This window comes from Pongo abelii, chromosome 2 (genome assembly GCF_028885655.2).
Source record: "Pongo abelii isolate AG06213 chromosome 2, NHGRI_mPonAbe1-v2.0_pri, whole genome shotgun sequence".
NCBI classification, from domain to species: Eukaryota; Metazoa; Chordata; class Mammalia; order Primates; family Hominidae; genus Pongo; species Pongo abelii.
The window spans coordinates 163,826,648-163,843,395 of record NC_085928.1 but is presented as its reverse complement, the minus strand read 5'-3'; the positions used below and the strand labels follow the sequence as shown (position 1 = coordinate 163,843,395).

General features: G+C 41.4%; 1 protein-coding gene and 1 long non-coding RNA gene across 3 annotated transcripts in view; one reads left to right on the top strand and one right to left on the bottom strand.

The window, feature by feature from the left end:
* ARHGEF26 (Rho guanine nucleotide exchange factor 26) overlaps window positions 1-15,127 on the bottom strand; it is a 143,334-nt gene extending 128,207 nt beyond the window's left edge. Inside the window, exons 1-4 of the mRNA XM_024245205.3 lie at window positions 14,968-15,127; window positions 13,415-14,545; window positions 12,047-12,086; window positions 6,786-6,931 (exon numbers count right to left, since the gene is read on the bottom strand). Of these exons, the coding sequence (XP_024100973.2) occupies window positions 6,786-6,931; window positions 12,047-12,086; window positions 13,415-14,494 (1,266 nt within the window). The 5' untranslated portion in view covers window positions 14,495-14,545; window positions 14,968-15,127. The remainder of the gene's footprint in view (window positions 1-6,785; window positions 6,932-12,046; window positions 12,087-13,414; window positions 14,546-14,967) is intronic.
* LOC100937237 (uncharacterized) overlaps window positions 15,118-16,748 on the top strand; it is a 98,070-nt gene continuing 96,439 nt past the window's right edge. The window contains exon 1 of one of the 2 annotated variants that reach the window (XR_008523978.2): window positions 15,118-15,415. This is a non-coding gene — a long non-coding RNA (uncharacterized LOC100937237). The remainder of the gene's footprint in view (window positions 15,416-16,748) is intronic. The other variant, XR_008523977.2, reaches the window with a different exon arrangement.

Genomic DNA, 16,748 nt, shown 5'->3' with positions numbered 1-16,748 from the left:
TCTAAAATAATAAGTCCCACCACCTCAAACTACTAAGACGCCAAAGTGTCTGCTGCACCTTCAATGGAATGAAATGATATTTATAATAAAATTCCTGCTTTGCAAATCTTCCTTTCTCACCCTGCAATTCCAGAAAGTCTCCCACAGGTACACTATGTGTGCTTTAAGAGCTGAGCCCAACACCAGAGATGGAGGTCTGAATTCTAGATCTCTCATTGCACTGTTAGTCACACTAAGCACAGAGCTAAAAAATACTTTAATTAAAATACTTTAGTTAAAATACCTTAATTAAAATTAAAATACTTCAAGAAATCAAACCATTTCTGACTACAGAGTTCAAAATTTTTGAGCAAACTGATGAAGCATTCCAATAACTTAAGATTACTGATAAAGCCACATGTCAGCAAGTACAAAAGAAGAGTGCAGTAGAGGATGACTCTATTAGGTGCTGAACAGAGAACAACCTTTTCAAAGGTATCTGGCATTTCAAGGTGATGGAAATCACACAAACACACCCCATGGCAAATAAATCGGGTCAGGGCACGGCTGGCAAGTATGGCTTTGGTTCCATCACTGAATTTAACATAACAAACACTGGTGTTGCAACAGTCATTTCTTTGTACGTGCATAGTACATGATCTTGGAGAGGTGGAGGGGGTAGTTATAGTGAAAAGCAAAAACTCTAGTCAAAATCTGTCTAAAAGAAAAGACAATAAATACTTCCGGGGTCCTACTAATGAATGAACCCTTGGGAAAACTTGAAGTTCAGCTGACTACACACCTGGCATTAACTGTAACAAGTACACAGTGTTCCATCCCTGACTAATACAATCAATATTTTCCTTCAAACCCACATGCTTTTCCCAGAGATCCAAGAACTGCTAGCTTAATGTTTGTGCTGCTGTTTTGGGTGAGGCACCGGGCGATTTAAGGGTTTTCGTCTTTAATCTCTAGAGGTCAAAACTTACTTTTCAAAGTCATTGAGGTTTCAAAACCTCAAATCCCTTCCACATTTGACCCAAACTGGGAACTACAACCATTAACATTATTTCAGGACAAGGGGGATATTACACTGACCCCACAGAAATACAAACAACCATCAGAAAACATTATGAATACCTCTAGGCACATAAAGTAGAAAATCTAGAAGAAATGGATAAATTCCTGAACACATATACCCTCCCAAGACTGAACTAGGAAGAAATCAAATCCCTGAAGAGATCAATCACGATTTCTGAAATTGAGGCAGTAATAAATAGCCTACCAGCCAAAAAAAGCCTAGGACCAGGCAGATTAATAGCTAAATTCTACCAGATGTAAAAAGAAGAACTGGTACCATTCCTACTGAAACTATTCCAAAAAAAATTGGAGAAGAGGAACTCCTCTCTAACTCATTCTATGAGGCCAGCATCATCCTGATACTAAAACCTGGCAGAGATACAACAACAAAAGAAAAAAACTTCAAGCCAATATCCTTAATGAACATCCATGCAAAAATCCTCAACAAAATACAGCAAACCAAATCCAGCAGCACATCAAAAAGCTTATCCACCATGATCAACTAGGTTTTATCCATGGGATGCAAAGTTGGTTCAACATGCACAAATCAATAAATGTGATTCATCACATAAACAGAACTAAAGACAAAAACCACATGATTATCTCAATAGATGCAGAAAAGGCTTTCAATAAAATTCAACATTGATTCATGTTAAAAAAAAAAACTCAATAAACTAGGTATTGAAAGAAAATACCTCAAAATAATAAGAGCCATATATTACAAACCCATCACCAACATCATACTACATGGGCAAAAGCTGGAAGCACTCCCCTTGAAAACCGGCACAAGACAAGGATACCTTCTCTCACCACTCCTATTCAACATAGTTGATATGGTTTGTCTGTGTCCCCACCCAAATCTCACATTGAATTCCCACATGTTGTTGGGGGGACCAGGTGGGAGGTAAGTGATCATGGGGGCCGGTCTTTCCTGTGCTGTTCTCATGATAGTGAGTAAGTCTCACAAGATCTGATGGTTTTAAAAATGGGAGTTTCTCTGCACAAGCTCTCTCTTTGCCTGCTGCCGTCCACATAAGACGTGACTTGCTCCTTCTTGCCTTCCACCATTGTGGAAGCCTCCCCAGACACAGGAGACTATAAGCCCATCGAACCCTTTTTCCTGTATAAATTACCCAGTCTCAGGGATGTCTTTATCAGCAGCATGAAAACGGACTAATACAATAGTACTGGAAGTCCTGGCCAGGGCAATCTGGCAAGAGAAAGAAAGAAAGAAAGGGTATTCAAATGGTAAGAGAGAAAGTCAAACTATCCCTGTCTGCAGATGACATGATCCTATATATGGAAAACCCCATAGTCTCAGCCCGAAAGCTTCTTAAGCTGATAAAAAAACTTCAGCAAAGTCTCAGGATACGAAATCGATGTGCAAAAATCACTAGCATTTCTATACACCAACAACAGTCAAGCCAACAGCCAAATCAGGAACAAACTGCCATTCACAATTGCCACAAAAAAATAAGATACCTAGGAATATAGCTAATTAGGGAGGTGAAAGATCTCTACAAGAAGAAGTACAAAACACTGCTCAAAGAAATCAGAGATGACATAAACAAATGGACAAATATTCCATGCTCATGGATAGGAAGAATTAATATCATCAAAATGGCCATACTGCCCAAAGCAACTTATAGATTCAATGCTATTCCTACTAAACTACCATTGAGATTCTTCACAAACTGGAAAAAACCTATTCTAAAATCCATATGGAACCAAAAAAATAGCCAAGACAATCTTAAGCACAAGAATAAAGCTTGAGGCATCACACCACCCGACTTCAAACTATACTACAGGGCTATAGTAACCAAACAGCATGATACTGGTACAAAAACAGACACACAGACCAATGGAACAGAAAAAAGAGCCCAGAAATAAGGCTGCACACCTACAACTATCTGACCTTCTACAAACCTGCCAGATCAGTAGTTGTAGGTGTGCAGCCTTATTTCTTTAGTCCTAATATAGAAGTCTGTGGCTCATTATTCTATTGAGGCTCAGTTAAACAAGTGACTATCATTTATTATTCTACTGAGGCCCAACTAAATAAATGCCTCTTCTAATTCTCCTTTATTCCTAAATGACAACACTACAGTTAAACTTGTCCCAACACTGTAAATGGGGAACCGCCTGTCACCTGTATAGCTGAACACTGCCTTACCCAGCATGGTCCAATGAAACCAAAGGAAACATAAACACGCCCAGACAAATTACACAAATTACACGCCCAGACTCAAGGCTTAAAGATCTTATGTAACAACCATAAATTACTGCAAATTGCTGCACTTCAAAAGTATTCAGCATACTGAATGCTTCTTATAGTCAACTGATAAGGACAGTTTCACCATCCCAGGAGGCAGGCATTTGCAATAAAAAGATTTTTTAGACAATAAAACAATCAACAGCAGCTAATGCACATGTGCACTCACTCCCTACCCTCCTTAGCAGGAAGTGAAGGTATATGCCGAACTGAGACCTAACCCACTGCCAGAAAACCCCTTATCTTTAAGGAGAGTTTTGCATTAAAACGTTATATGCAAAATTAGACAGGGGCTACCTTACTATTTTGATTATTAAAAGTTAAGCATGGAAGGATGATTTTATATATATATATAGATGATGCTAGGTTTAATATATATATTATACGAGGTATTTATATGTATAGCCTCCAACTCTATATATACACACACACATATATTTATATATTATATATTAAAGCTGAATATATATATATTAAAGTCGAAAGTCTTCTGAGACCTGCCCTAAACACTGCAGCTTCACTACCATGAGGGGTCAGATAGAGAAATGGAGGTGCCGATCACTTATGAGAAACATCCTGACATTGTTAATAATTCACGAAGCCTCCTCTCTTTAGGGTCCTAAATACAACTTGAAAATTTAGCAGCGGATGAGCTTCTAAAAAGGTAATGGCTGCTTTCTGGTGTTAAAATATCTACTTTCCTAAAAGCCAGAACTGGTTATATCTTTTTGGTGGAAAGAAAACCCTCATGAGAAGGACAGAAGAGAACGTCAGGGATAGTGGTTATCTCTGGGGAGGTAGGAAGAAGAAAAGAACTGGAAAGGAAGGAGGGGTTCGCTGTAATAGTCTAAAAAAATAGAAAATGAAGCAAATATGTCAAAATATTAACATTTGTTCAATCTGAGTGATAGGTACACAGAAATTGGTTACCTTTATTTTTTTATTTTTCTACGGGTTTAAAGCACTTTACGACAAAAAAATTAAAGTAAAATTTAAGTGAAAAGAAGACACAAAAGGCACAAAGAAATGCACGCTGGTGCCTAAGTAATGTTAAGTGGCAAAGTCCAATCATGCTGCTTTCACTAAATGTAATTGCCAAGCAACACAATAAACACACACAAGCCTCCCGGGAACACTCAACTCCAAGATAACATACAGTAAAGTCAGAACTCACTTTATAGTTTTACATTTTATTACAAGATAGTTCTATGATATCAATATTGTTTACAAAAGACACAACATTCATTTTTTGCCAAATAAAATGCAAGTCCATAAACAAAGTTGAACTGAAGGATATGCACTATTATTTAATTGTATATACATTTGTTCATCTATATGAAAGCCAAACTCCAGGAGGCATAAATATGGCAGCCTATTTCTTGAGCTAAACTAAGTGAGATCAGGGTGTAACTGACATAAAAATCCACATTTCTTTTTAGCATTCTTTCAGAGACCAACAGCAGTATTTAGGCCTGTGCTAACAAACCCAGCTGCTGCCACACAGAGAAAACAAAAAATTCACAGCCTTCTTTCTTCTCCTGGATCCTCTACCAAATGGTCCATACCAACAACTGAATGAACTGAATGACAGCCATTTAGAACCAACATGGCCTCAGTGGACCTTGTCATCAGTTTTTCCACGTATCCGTTTTGGGATACACATATCATGAGATCATTAGATTAGGGTATAAGGCTGCTAATACACCAATTCTGTGGCTAGCTTTTACCACCTAACCACATGCAAAAATTTTAAAAATATCACAGAAGTTACAAACTGTTAGCATAGAGGCCAAATCTGAATACTTTCTTGGACACACAACATTTCTTTAAAATTTGAGTTGAGAAAATACTCATAAAAGTCTGGATTTGTACATTCTCTTTTCTAATTATCAGAACATTAGGTCACACTGAACCCCTGCACTTACCTGGTTTGAGCTAAGTAGTAGCTGCTCAATTTATATAAGCCCTGTTCACCACAGCTCCCACCACTCCCTGTCACCTACATATACCAGCATCACATATTCATTCTACTTCCCCTGGCACTGTGGATATTTTAATTTTTGGCATAATCATAAGGGTGCTATACCTCAGAGGCCCTGGAAATGAACAGATTCTCCTGAGAACAAAATTAGGAGGTGGGAAGAAGACAGGGAGAAAGCGCTTGGTGTACTGAATTTTTAATTCCAATACAGGTTAGAAGAGGGAAGGTAGAGCTTGAAGCAGAAGTTGTCTCCCACCATTTACATACGCATATTCCCACGGCCCTGGCTATACTATGCACCAACATTAACAACTCCTTTTCTTACACCAGTGGGTTCCCTAAATACATAAGATTCCTGATTCTGAACATCTCTGTCACCTCTGTTCTGATATTGCCTAAGGACTCATGGAGGTGTACTAGCTTGTTTTTGATGCAAAGCTCCCCTGAACCAAGCCAGCCATGGGAATTCCTTTCTATTTGCTAATTCATCAGATATTCGCAAATGCTGTACCCAAATTCATCAAGTAAACTAAGCATCAAACTGTGACATTCTGTAAGCCAGGAGGAAAAAAATACACAGTTAAAAAACAAAAGGTGTCTGATGCAGAGAGAAGAAATTACTCATCAACACAAAATTAAGTGTCAGAGACAGGCATACAAAAAAGGCACAGAGATGTAACAGAATATCATTCATTAATCAGCTTTAAGAATATATAAACATTTCTATATCAAACTAAACTTCCAAGGAAGGGCTAGATGCGGTGGCTCATGCCTGTAATCCCAGCACTTTGGGAGGCTGAGGCAGGCACATCACCTGAGGGCAGGAATTCAAGACCAGCCTGGCCAATACGGTGAAACCTCATCTCTACTAAAAATACAAAAATTAGCTGGGTGTGGTGGCACACGCCTACAGTTCTAGCTACTTAGGAGGCTGAGGCAGAAGAATCACGCGAACCTGGGAGACTGTAGTGAGCCGAGATCACGCCACTGTACTCCAGCCTGGGCAACAGAGCAAGACCTCATCTCAAAAAAAAAAAAAAAAATTCCAAGAAGAATCGTAACTAGCTTTCTATTGTGCAGAGATACATATACAGGTACATACATACACGTACATATACATGCATACATACATAAATAAACACACACACATATATATGTAAATAGCCATAATTATGATAACGTGCAGACTATATTTAACAAAAAGAGAGACCTCGTAGAAAGAGTTTCCAGAGGTCACAGTACATCAATCTCATAGCACTTTATTTTATCAAACCTAATTTTCCTGATCAGAAGTGTCAAAGTTCATGTTATCATTAGTGCCGGCAGAGTTCTGAGAAACATTTCACAATCTAAAAAGAGTCTTTCTCCTTAGTTACAGGATCACTGGCAAAAAAGAACAAAAGCCAAATCCACACATAATTTCCAAAACTTGTTTTTTTCCTACCACAGATAGAAAAGAAGGTAAACACTCACCGCAGAGAGCTGGCTCCATGTGGATCTCAATGGCTTATGGTGAATCACAATTTTTTCATCTGACTTCTGTTCTTTGGGCTCTGACTCTTCATCAGAATCAATGTCAAGGGCCTTTTCCTTGTAGTTTTGATACAGGACAGCATTTTCTGCAAGAAAACAAGGCCTATGTGTCACTAATTGTTCTCAATCATTATGTTACTTGTTCTAAATAAACATCATATGTACCCAATGTTTGGCCTCCAATTTTATAAACAACAGAGAGACAAACAGATTTAGTCCCTGAAGAATAATTACAGAAAAGTGATTTTCTCATTCACATAGCTCTATTTCAAACTCAACTGCAGGGGAAGGGGAACGGCCCATACAGAGAATGCCAACGGAAGCGAAGTTTCCATGTCTCTGTCCACTACTCATGAAGGACAGTCAGGCCTGTTAAATCACTGTAATTTAGGTTAAATTACATCCTATCTTTTATTTAAGGTCCATCACCACTCATTTATCTATTTAATAAACATTTATTGTGTATCTATGATGTGCCAAGGGCTGAGAGTAAAATGGAAAAAAAAGAAAGACACCTCTGATGCCTCATGAGTTCTCATGTCCTCATCCACCTCTCATGAGCTAACAGTTTAATTAAAAAAACTGTCAAATTCACTCATGCATTTATTAATTCAACTGTTACTTAGAAAACACCTACTAGGAACCAGCAACAGCTTAGCACGTGAAATACAATAATAGACACTAAAAATCTCAATATTCAGGAGCTGATACTAAAGCATGAGAGAACTGCAATAAATAAGCAAATAACTTTGATAGTATTTTGATGCTCATAAGTGTCATGAAGAAACATGAAACAGGGAAGGGGGGTAGAAAGTGCTGGGAGGAGGGCACGTAGATGTTAAGTAGGGTAGTTTAGGAAGGCCTCACTGGAGTGACAATTAAGACAAGACATAGAAGTGGTGAGAAAGTGAGCCACCTGTATCAAAACTACAAAGAAAAGGCCCTTGATGTTGACTCTGATGAAGAACTGGTGCCCAAACAGCATCTCATCGGGGGCACAGCAAGTGCAAAGCCCTGGGGCATGAGTCTACTTCGTATGTCCGTATGTACCAAGAGCAGCAAGGAGGACTGCGTGGCTGGAGTACCAAGGAAATGGGGGGGAAAGTACAGAAGATGGGAGTTGAGGCTGGGCACGGTGGCTCACACTTGTAATCTCAGCACTTTGGGAGGCTGACATGGGCAGATAACTTGAGGTCAGGAGTTCAAGACCAGCCTGGGCAACATAGTGAGATCCCTCCTCTATCAAAAATACAACAAATTAGCCAAGAGTGGTGGTGCACCCTTGTGGTCCCAGCTACTCGGGAGGCTGAGGCAGAAGAATTGCTTGAACCTGGCAGGCAGAGGTTGCAGTGAGCCGAGATCATGCCACTGCATTCCAGACTGGACCCCGTCTCAAAAAAAAAGAAGAAGAAGATGGGAGTTGTGGGTGACCAGAGGGCTGATCATGTAGGGCCTTGCCTCAGCCATTAAAGGGCTTTTTTACTCAAAATGTGATGGCAAGTCACACTATAGGTTTGAAGACATAATGATCTTACACAAATACATACCTACAAAGTGAAGGATTTATATACAGGTGCGAACAGACTGTCAGTAGGGTGTGATCTAGTCTGGCAGTCAGGTATTTGGTCAATGAGGAAAGTCTAAGGTCTGAAAGCTGAGAAGCTACAGAGCTACAGGAAAAGCATACACAAAAGCTATAATGCGAACATAAGAGGAAACATAATACAGTCATGCATTGCATAATATTGTTTTGATCAATGACAAACCACATCTACAACGGTGGTCCCATATGTTACAAAGGAGCTAAAAAATTCCTATCACCTAGCCATCTTAATGTTGTAGTGTACCACATTAGTCCATGTCTATGGTAATGCTGGTGTAAACAAACCAATTGCACTGCCAAAAATATAAAAGTATAGCACATACAATTATGTACAGTTCATGATACTTGATAATGATAATAAACTATGTTACTGGTTTATGTATTTACTATACTATACTTTTTATCATTATTTTGGAGTGCACTCCTACTTACCAAAAAAAAAAAAAAAAAAAAAAAGTTAACTGTGAAACAGCCTCAGGCAGGTCCTTCAGGAGGTATTCCAGAAGAAGACACTGTTATCATGGATAATGACAGCCCCATGTATGTTACTGTCCCTGAAGACCTTCTTGTGGGACAAGATGTTGAGATGGAGGACAGTGACATCGATGATTCTGAACCTGTGCAGGCCTAGCTAATGCATGTGTTTAGTTTCAACGAAAGAATTTAAAAAGTAAAAATGAAAATTCTTTACAATAGGAAAAAGCTTATGGAATAGATATGTGCAGAAATGAAACATTTCTGTACAGCTGTACAATGTGTTTGTGTTTTAAGCTGTGTTAAAACCAGAGTTCAAAAATTTTTAAATTTTACAAAATAAGTTACAGTAAGCTGAAGTTAATTATTGAAGAAAAAAGTTTTTTTAAAATTTAATATAGCTTAAATGTACAGTATTTATAAAGTCTACAATAGTGTACAGTAATATTCTAGGCCCTCCCACTCACTCACTACTCATTCACTGACTCACCCAGAGCAACTTTCAGTACTGCAAGCTCCATTCATGGTAAGAGCCCTATAGAAGAGTACCATTTTTAATTTTTTATATTGTATTTTTACTGTACTTTTCCTGTGCTTAGATACACAAATATCATTGTGTTACAACTGCCTACAGTATTCAGTACAGTAACATGCTGTACAGGTTTGGCTCTACCATATATCCTAGGCTATACCATCTGGTTTAAGTACGCTCTGTGATATTTGCACAACAACAAAATTGCCCAAGGGTGTATTTCTCAGAATGTATCCTCATCATTAAGCGATGCATGGCTGTATCTTAAAAGAACTAGGGAAAGTCAACGTGGCAAAAGCTTGGGTATGTCTAGTGGCCACAGTGTACAAGGTGAATTTAGAGACATGAGCCAGACAGTCCAAATCAAGGAAATATTTGTAGGCAATGGTAAAAACTGGATTTCACCCTGAGTACAAAAGGATTGAGTTTCTTTCACCCTGTCATGATAGCATTTCTTTCCTGAACACAATGGGACTCCATGAAAAGGAAAGACTAGCTTAGATTAGACAGCAAAACATTGACTACCTGGGAGACTCAGAAGCTATTGGGGTAGTCAATGAAAGATGATAGAGATTTGAGCTATATAACATAGAACAGACTGGTGAAAGACTGGATATGGGGGCAGAGAGAGGGAGGTGTTAAGGATGTTTCCTAGGTCTGCAGGCCTCACAACCAGAAAGTAGGAGATGGGAACACCAGAAGAGATTCAGGTTTAGTGGGGAAGATAATGAGTTTGGTTTGGGGCATTTTGAGTTTGAACTGCCTTTCCCATCTACCAAAACAAGCATGCATCTGCCCCTTTTCTCATCAACTATAGATTATTCTGTATGCACTATGACTAAAGTAACACTGGAGTCTATTCAAGATTTTACTGGTCTCTGATTGTCATGCTATGTAAAGTAGATTATGAGGGTAAAGGCTGAGTCTCCCCTAGTCTTCAAAGTACTAAGTAGTTGGCACAAAGTATATACGCGTAACATTGTTGACAGATTTCTCATTCATTTTCACAACAACTTAGGCAACAGTATTATTAACCTCACTTCACACATGAGGTGGCTCAGTGAGGTCCCTGTGATATTAAGGGTTTTTCTCAGTATCACTTAACTGATGAACAGGAACAGCAAGACAGGAACCCAGGTCTGCCTGGCTCTAATATCACAGAATCTCACCATTTGGACACACTGCTTCCTTAGTTACATTCTTGTTAATCATTAACTGTAAGAATCCTGCATTCCTCGTGTACATATATATGTGTGAAAAAAATTTCTAGGTCATTATATTTGAGAAGAAATGAGAGGATACACAAAAACAGCTCCTTATAAAAGGAAATAACGTAAAACTAGTTATAATGAAGTCTACTCTCTGACTTTTAAAAAAATCTAAAAATTTTAAACTCTTAGGCAAAGGTCACAAAATAAATACCAAATTCCAGGGAATGTAAAGCATCTCCTTAGGTAAAGATTAGGTAGATGCTGTTCACTTCATAGTCAGAGTGCTATAAGAAGCAAACTGGACTAAGAACTGGATCTGTGTCCTACTACCGGCTGTGTAACTAGGTGTGACAGTAGGTTACCAAACCTCTCAGATCTTCTGGTTTCCTCAATTATAAAATTAGGGAGATGAACTTATTCCAACCAGCTAAATACTATACCTGGATTTCCTAAGATTGATGCGGTGAATGAATTTTTATAGATAAGTCATTCATAAATGTTCCAATGGGAAACTCATCTTTATAAAAATTATATAGGAAATTACTTGACAATCACCTAAGGCTACATATTTTATAACTCTGGGTGGTTGTACATTTGCTTGACTTATAGAGGGGCATTCCCTTCTTTATTATTCTTTGAAGGTTGGAAAATCTTCACACTTCAAAACATGACAAAAAGTTAACTATCCTCACTACCACCAGGACCCTGCAGCCCAACAAGCGCTACAGCTGGGACTGCGCCCTTCATGCTCTTCCAGTTGGCTGACACTTGACCCATCTATTTACAGAAAGTCCATTAACCTGATTAGGGTTTGAACACCTGGTTGAAGCTGCTTTTGTTTTTGAGATCCTTAATAAAAATACTACATGGGTTGAAAAGTCTTAAGAATATGTTTTTGTCAGCCAGGAGAGTTAGATTTCCCCCAAAGTTGAAACTTAATAAGGAAACAGGAAGTCAGAACTGATAATAAAATGTGGAAATATGGGCAGAATACTAAGTCAAAGGAAATATGACCTAAAGAAATACGACTTCAGATCTAAACGCCAAAATCAGAATTTTTAACTAAAAAGCTAGAGCTTGCTCTTACCCTTTCTCTGTTTCCTGATGAACATGGGGATGGAGCCAAGGTAGAGAAGAATTAAAAATCCCGGGACATTGACTGAAAAAGTTATCAGCCTATAAAAAATGCCATTAACTATATTCACCATTAGTATTACTAGGTAAAAATTTAGCTTAGTGAGAAGCTTTGGACTGTATAATTTGAGAAGAAGTTGGACATATTTCTCATCATAAGCATTTTTGTTACTGCAGTTGGATTTCAACTTATAATTGGTATTCCACATTGAAACAGCAATGAAAGTTTGGAAAATTAAATGCTTACCTTCCCCATCAAACGTTCCTTGTCCTTTCAGCATTTTTTTCTAAAAGACAAAAAAAAGTAAAAAAAAAAAGGAAAAGCAAACTATGTATGAATGAGCCAAATAGAAAATACAGCTATTTTAAGTAAAAATACTTTTTTTTGGTCATTAATTAGATTTCTAAGAGTGCACAGAAGCTGAGCCCTGGAGGAGTTCACTCATTTGATCGCTACAATTCACTGAAACAATGAAATAAAATGTACAAGATCCCCCACACCCTGTCAAAACAGATTGAGAATCCTCAAATAACTAGCAGGTCAGCTCATTTTACAACTCGTGATTCACCATCACCGTTAAATTGAACTTTGCTATACTTGCAGAGTTGGAAAAAAGACATAAAATGTTATGTAATTTATTTTCTTTAAGACCAGGGGCTCTAAAATAAAACAGGCTTGCTTGTGTTTTGCATATGTGACATTTATATAGACTGGTTCCAGTGCTCTGATTAACCAAGAAAAAATGTGGCTGCCAAAAAGAATCTCTGCCCTATTGCTGAAATCTGTCATGTTTCTGTGGAAGGCAGCAGACACTCCAAAATACCTCTCTTCAGTTTTCCCTGTTTCTTTATGTCATATTTGGCAATATTTTAATAAGTGCAGCTAATGGGACAATATAGGGGAGCAATACCACACAGTGTCACCCTAACCTTAAGTTTTCAGCTGCCAATTTGTTAAATGCACTCAAGGATGAATGGGCATACAACGGGAATAAAACACAACCAAAGGCCACGGTGACAAAAACAAGCAACAAAAAAGATGACAAAATATTTATGTCTTTTGTGATCCTGGCAACCGATTTTCAAATTCACATTCTACCTGAATGACATCAAGTGTGTAGTAACCACTCAAAAAACAATTCAGTAAGTAAAAGCAAAAAATAATCAACAGGCTCGAACAGGAATCGGTATTTTTCTGAATCAGCTGTGATAACAGCTACCATTGACTGAAACCTCTAAGCAAACTCCAGACAACTTGACTGCAGAGTGCGGTTCTGAACATGCTCCTCCCCCTTTCAGCTATCTCTTTTAAAAGTAGTAAAGACTCACTCAGCCAATAATCTGCCGTATTTCACTCTTGTCCCCCCCAATTCTGCCTGAGCTTAGAAATGTAAAAGTGATGAATTTCACTTCTTCCCACAAAGTTGCACTAAACTCGGCTGTGCCTGCCAGCATCAAAGTGGCCAAGAGCTGGATGTACACTAGCAATCAAGAGCAAAACACAGAATTAAAACGGAATGACTTCTTCGGGTTTCCTCTACGCTCCTCCTCCCCACTCCCAACACATTTACTTTCGGCTTAGTGAATGGCGTGCCACACTCATGCCCACTTTTACCTTTATCCTTCCCAGACTGGAAAACTTCTCCTTGTCTTCCATCACAGCTTTCAGAACAGGCTGGGACATTCTGTTCTTCTTCTTCGAGCTGGTAGGACTGTCAAAATCAAAGCCACTGACCACTGCCCTGCGATAAGACGTGGACCGCAAGCCTCTCCGCAGAGACCCTGGGCTATCCACGTCGTTATCGACCTCACTCTCCTCCCCTGCGTGACCCAGGGGTCCTCCTAGGCCCTCCACCATGCTGCGCACCTTGAGGAGTCTCTTGTGGGGCTCCACATTCTGATTGTTGGATTTACTTATTTTAATTTCCGAGGCCAGACTCTTCGGAATGATCTGCTGCTTCCCCACTTTGAGGGCGGCGGGGCTGTTTGTACTCAAAACCACGGAAGGATTCTCGAGGAGCTCGTTCTCCTGGGAGGGCAGCCTTTGGAGGGGGAGTTTTTGTTCCGAAGAACTTTTCTGGGGCCCAGGAGAGAGCCCCCGTTCGGGGTCCTTTGCCTTCTGGCCGGACTGCGAACCCGACCCAGGAGAGTCGTTATTAGCGGCAAGGCCATTTGCAGTAGGCGAAGGCACCGGGTTGGCAGTCAACCCAGTAGGGTCCTCCTCGGGGGTGCAGGAGGCGGGCGCGTTAGGAGTCCGCGGGGGGCGCAGAACCGGCGGCGGCGGCGCAGGCAAGGTCACCGCGCCATTTGCTGGGGATTTCGGGGAGCCGCCCGGCACCGCTTTGGGGAGCTTGGGTGACTTGGGCCGTCGAAGTCGAGGAGAGGCAGCCCTGTACTCCGGGGATGCGGTCCCACCATTGGCCACCGCTCTCCGCTGGGCACCCAGAAGCAGGGGGCTCCTATGTACCGTCCTGCTGTCCGAGGCGGTGGGCACCTGGGCGGGAATCTGCGCTGCGAGGAGCGTCCCTCGGTCCTCCACCGGGAAATCTGTAATTAGCAACCCGTTGGGGCTCTGGTAGGACTGGGGCCTCGGCTTGCTCCGGCCCAGCAGCTGGTGGGGCTGAGGAATCGACCGCCTCCGCCACAAAGGGGTTATGCTGTTGCTAGAAAAATCCACCTCGCTCTCGCCGTCCATAGCCGGGCCTCGAAGTCAGCCCCGGGAGGAGCAACACCGAGTTAGTCTTGCCTAAAGAGGAAAGAAGTTAGGAAACTGTGCCTCCGGACAACCGGGGACGCCTGGCCGACTCGCGTGTTCCGAGTCCGGCGGTCCCCCTGCTGCTGCGCAGGACACGGCTGCACCGCACTTACCAGCCCTTTCTCGGGCAAAAACTGCATCACTGCGGTGCGCGGTCTCCGGCAGAAATCTGGGCTGCCGCCCAGGCAGATTAATCCAATCACCTCTGCGTCCCTCCCGCGCCAAAAGACCACCCGCACCAAACGAGCCCGCCCCCAATTCACTGAGCGCAAGCCGAGGCACAAGAAACTTGGGACGAGTTCAGCTTTCTTGGGAAACTCGCCGCGGCACCCTCCCTTCTGTCGCCATCCAGCCTCCCGCCCTCATTGTGGGTACCCTCGCGCTCCACGTGCGCGACTCCCAGGCAAATTTACCTTCTGGGGCTCGCAATGTCCGGGGCCGAGGAGCACCCACTGCCCCGTGGGTGGCCCGGGTCCGGGACCGATGCGCAGCCGCGAGAGCTTAGGAGAGCGCTGCCGCCGACCGCAGCGCCGGCGCCGGCCCGCCCCCACGCCTGACTACGCCCCCACACTTGGCCCCGCCCCCGCTTCGGCCCCGCCCAGATCCGCCTCCATCGCAGCCAGAAGCAAGAAGCTGTCTTCCCGCCCCCGCGTGCCTACAATCAGCCCCAGTCTCCCTGGGAAACATGACGAGCTCACCTGAGCTGGGTTCTGAGCTCCAGCGTTTGGGGCTAGAAGTTGCGGACTGGTAGCTGAGGCGGCACGAGAGTATAGGCGCGCGGGGTCGTTGCCGGGGGCACAGAGTGAGAACAAGCAAGGGAGCCCTGCTGAATTGCAGCTTAGGAAGCCCTGAATCCTGGAGGTGTGTTGAAACCGAGAACGCGCGGCGGAGTAGACTTTGTGAGATGCGTGGGCAGTAGCGCAGAGTTCTAACGCAGAGTCCTGCCGTCTCAGCCATTCAGGTGGTCTTAATCAGATGGGCTCTTCCCAGTGCTGAAAATGCATTATAATATAAACAGATAGATGTGCTTGTTTGTGCCTAGAGTCTTTCCGTAGGAAAGACTGGCAGCTCTGAAGAGGGAAACTGGGTGGCTAGGAAACCGGAGGAAGGGAGAGTTTTCATATAATTATTTTTGGTCTTTGTATGCTTTGTATCTTGAAACCTATCTATGAAAAATAAGCTCAATTTACACTACAAAAAAAAGTATTGGTTTCCAACAGTACATAGAATAAAACTCAAAATCCCTACCATGGCTTACAAGACGCTGCACTACTGCCCTACTTCTTCAGCCTAGTCTTTCCTCCATCACTTTCTCCATTATTTTTTTGACCACACTCAAAGTTTGACAGCCTCAGAACCTTCCCTTTCGTTCCTTCTTGACCTGACTTGTCACTGCATCAGAAAGGCCTTCCCTGTCCCCTCCTTAATTATACCATTGCCCTGTTTATTTTCCCAGCCACTTGTTCTGTTCTATTTCTGCACTTACCAAGTTTTGTATATATGTATATTTATGTGTTTATGTTTATTGTCTGTTTTTTGTTTACACGGTAATTTGCATGAGAGCAGGGGTCATTTTTTTTTTCTTCTCCTTATTTCCGGCACATGGTGGGCACTTAATATTTATTTAATGAGTGAGAGAATGAATGACAGAAATAAAGTGAAAACAGTGACCATTCCTTCCAAAGTGCTTGGTTGCCAAATAGTGGAAAGATGGCTGTGTCTTGGCCAGGCTCCTGCTGTGTGACAATAATGAGGCAAACTTGAGAAGACAAATAATTTTAGACCATAAGAGCTGTATAATTGATTCTGTTAGCAAGACAAATGGGCCCTTCTCCAAGTTCTCTTTCAGCATTCATGCATTCAGCAGGGATGCAGTGAGCATCCACCGTGTGCAAGTTATGCTGCCTGTTTTCGCCCTAGATTGAATGCAATGGCCAAAAATATTAAGATGTGATCTCTGGGTGGTGAGATGAAAGATAGTATGTTTCATGCTGCTTTATATTTTTCTGTACTTAACGAAATATACTGTACAATGAAGATATATTACTTTGATCTGAGACATTTTCATAAAGAAAAAAGAAACGGCATCCAAAAATGTATAAGAAACTTTTTTTTTTTTTTAGACGGAGTTTTGCTCTTGTTGTTCAGGCTGGAGTGCAATGACGTGATCTCGGCTCACTGCAACCTCCGCCTC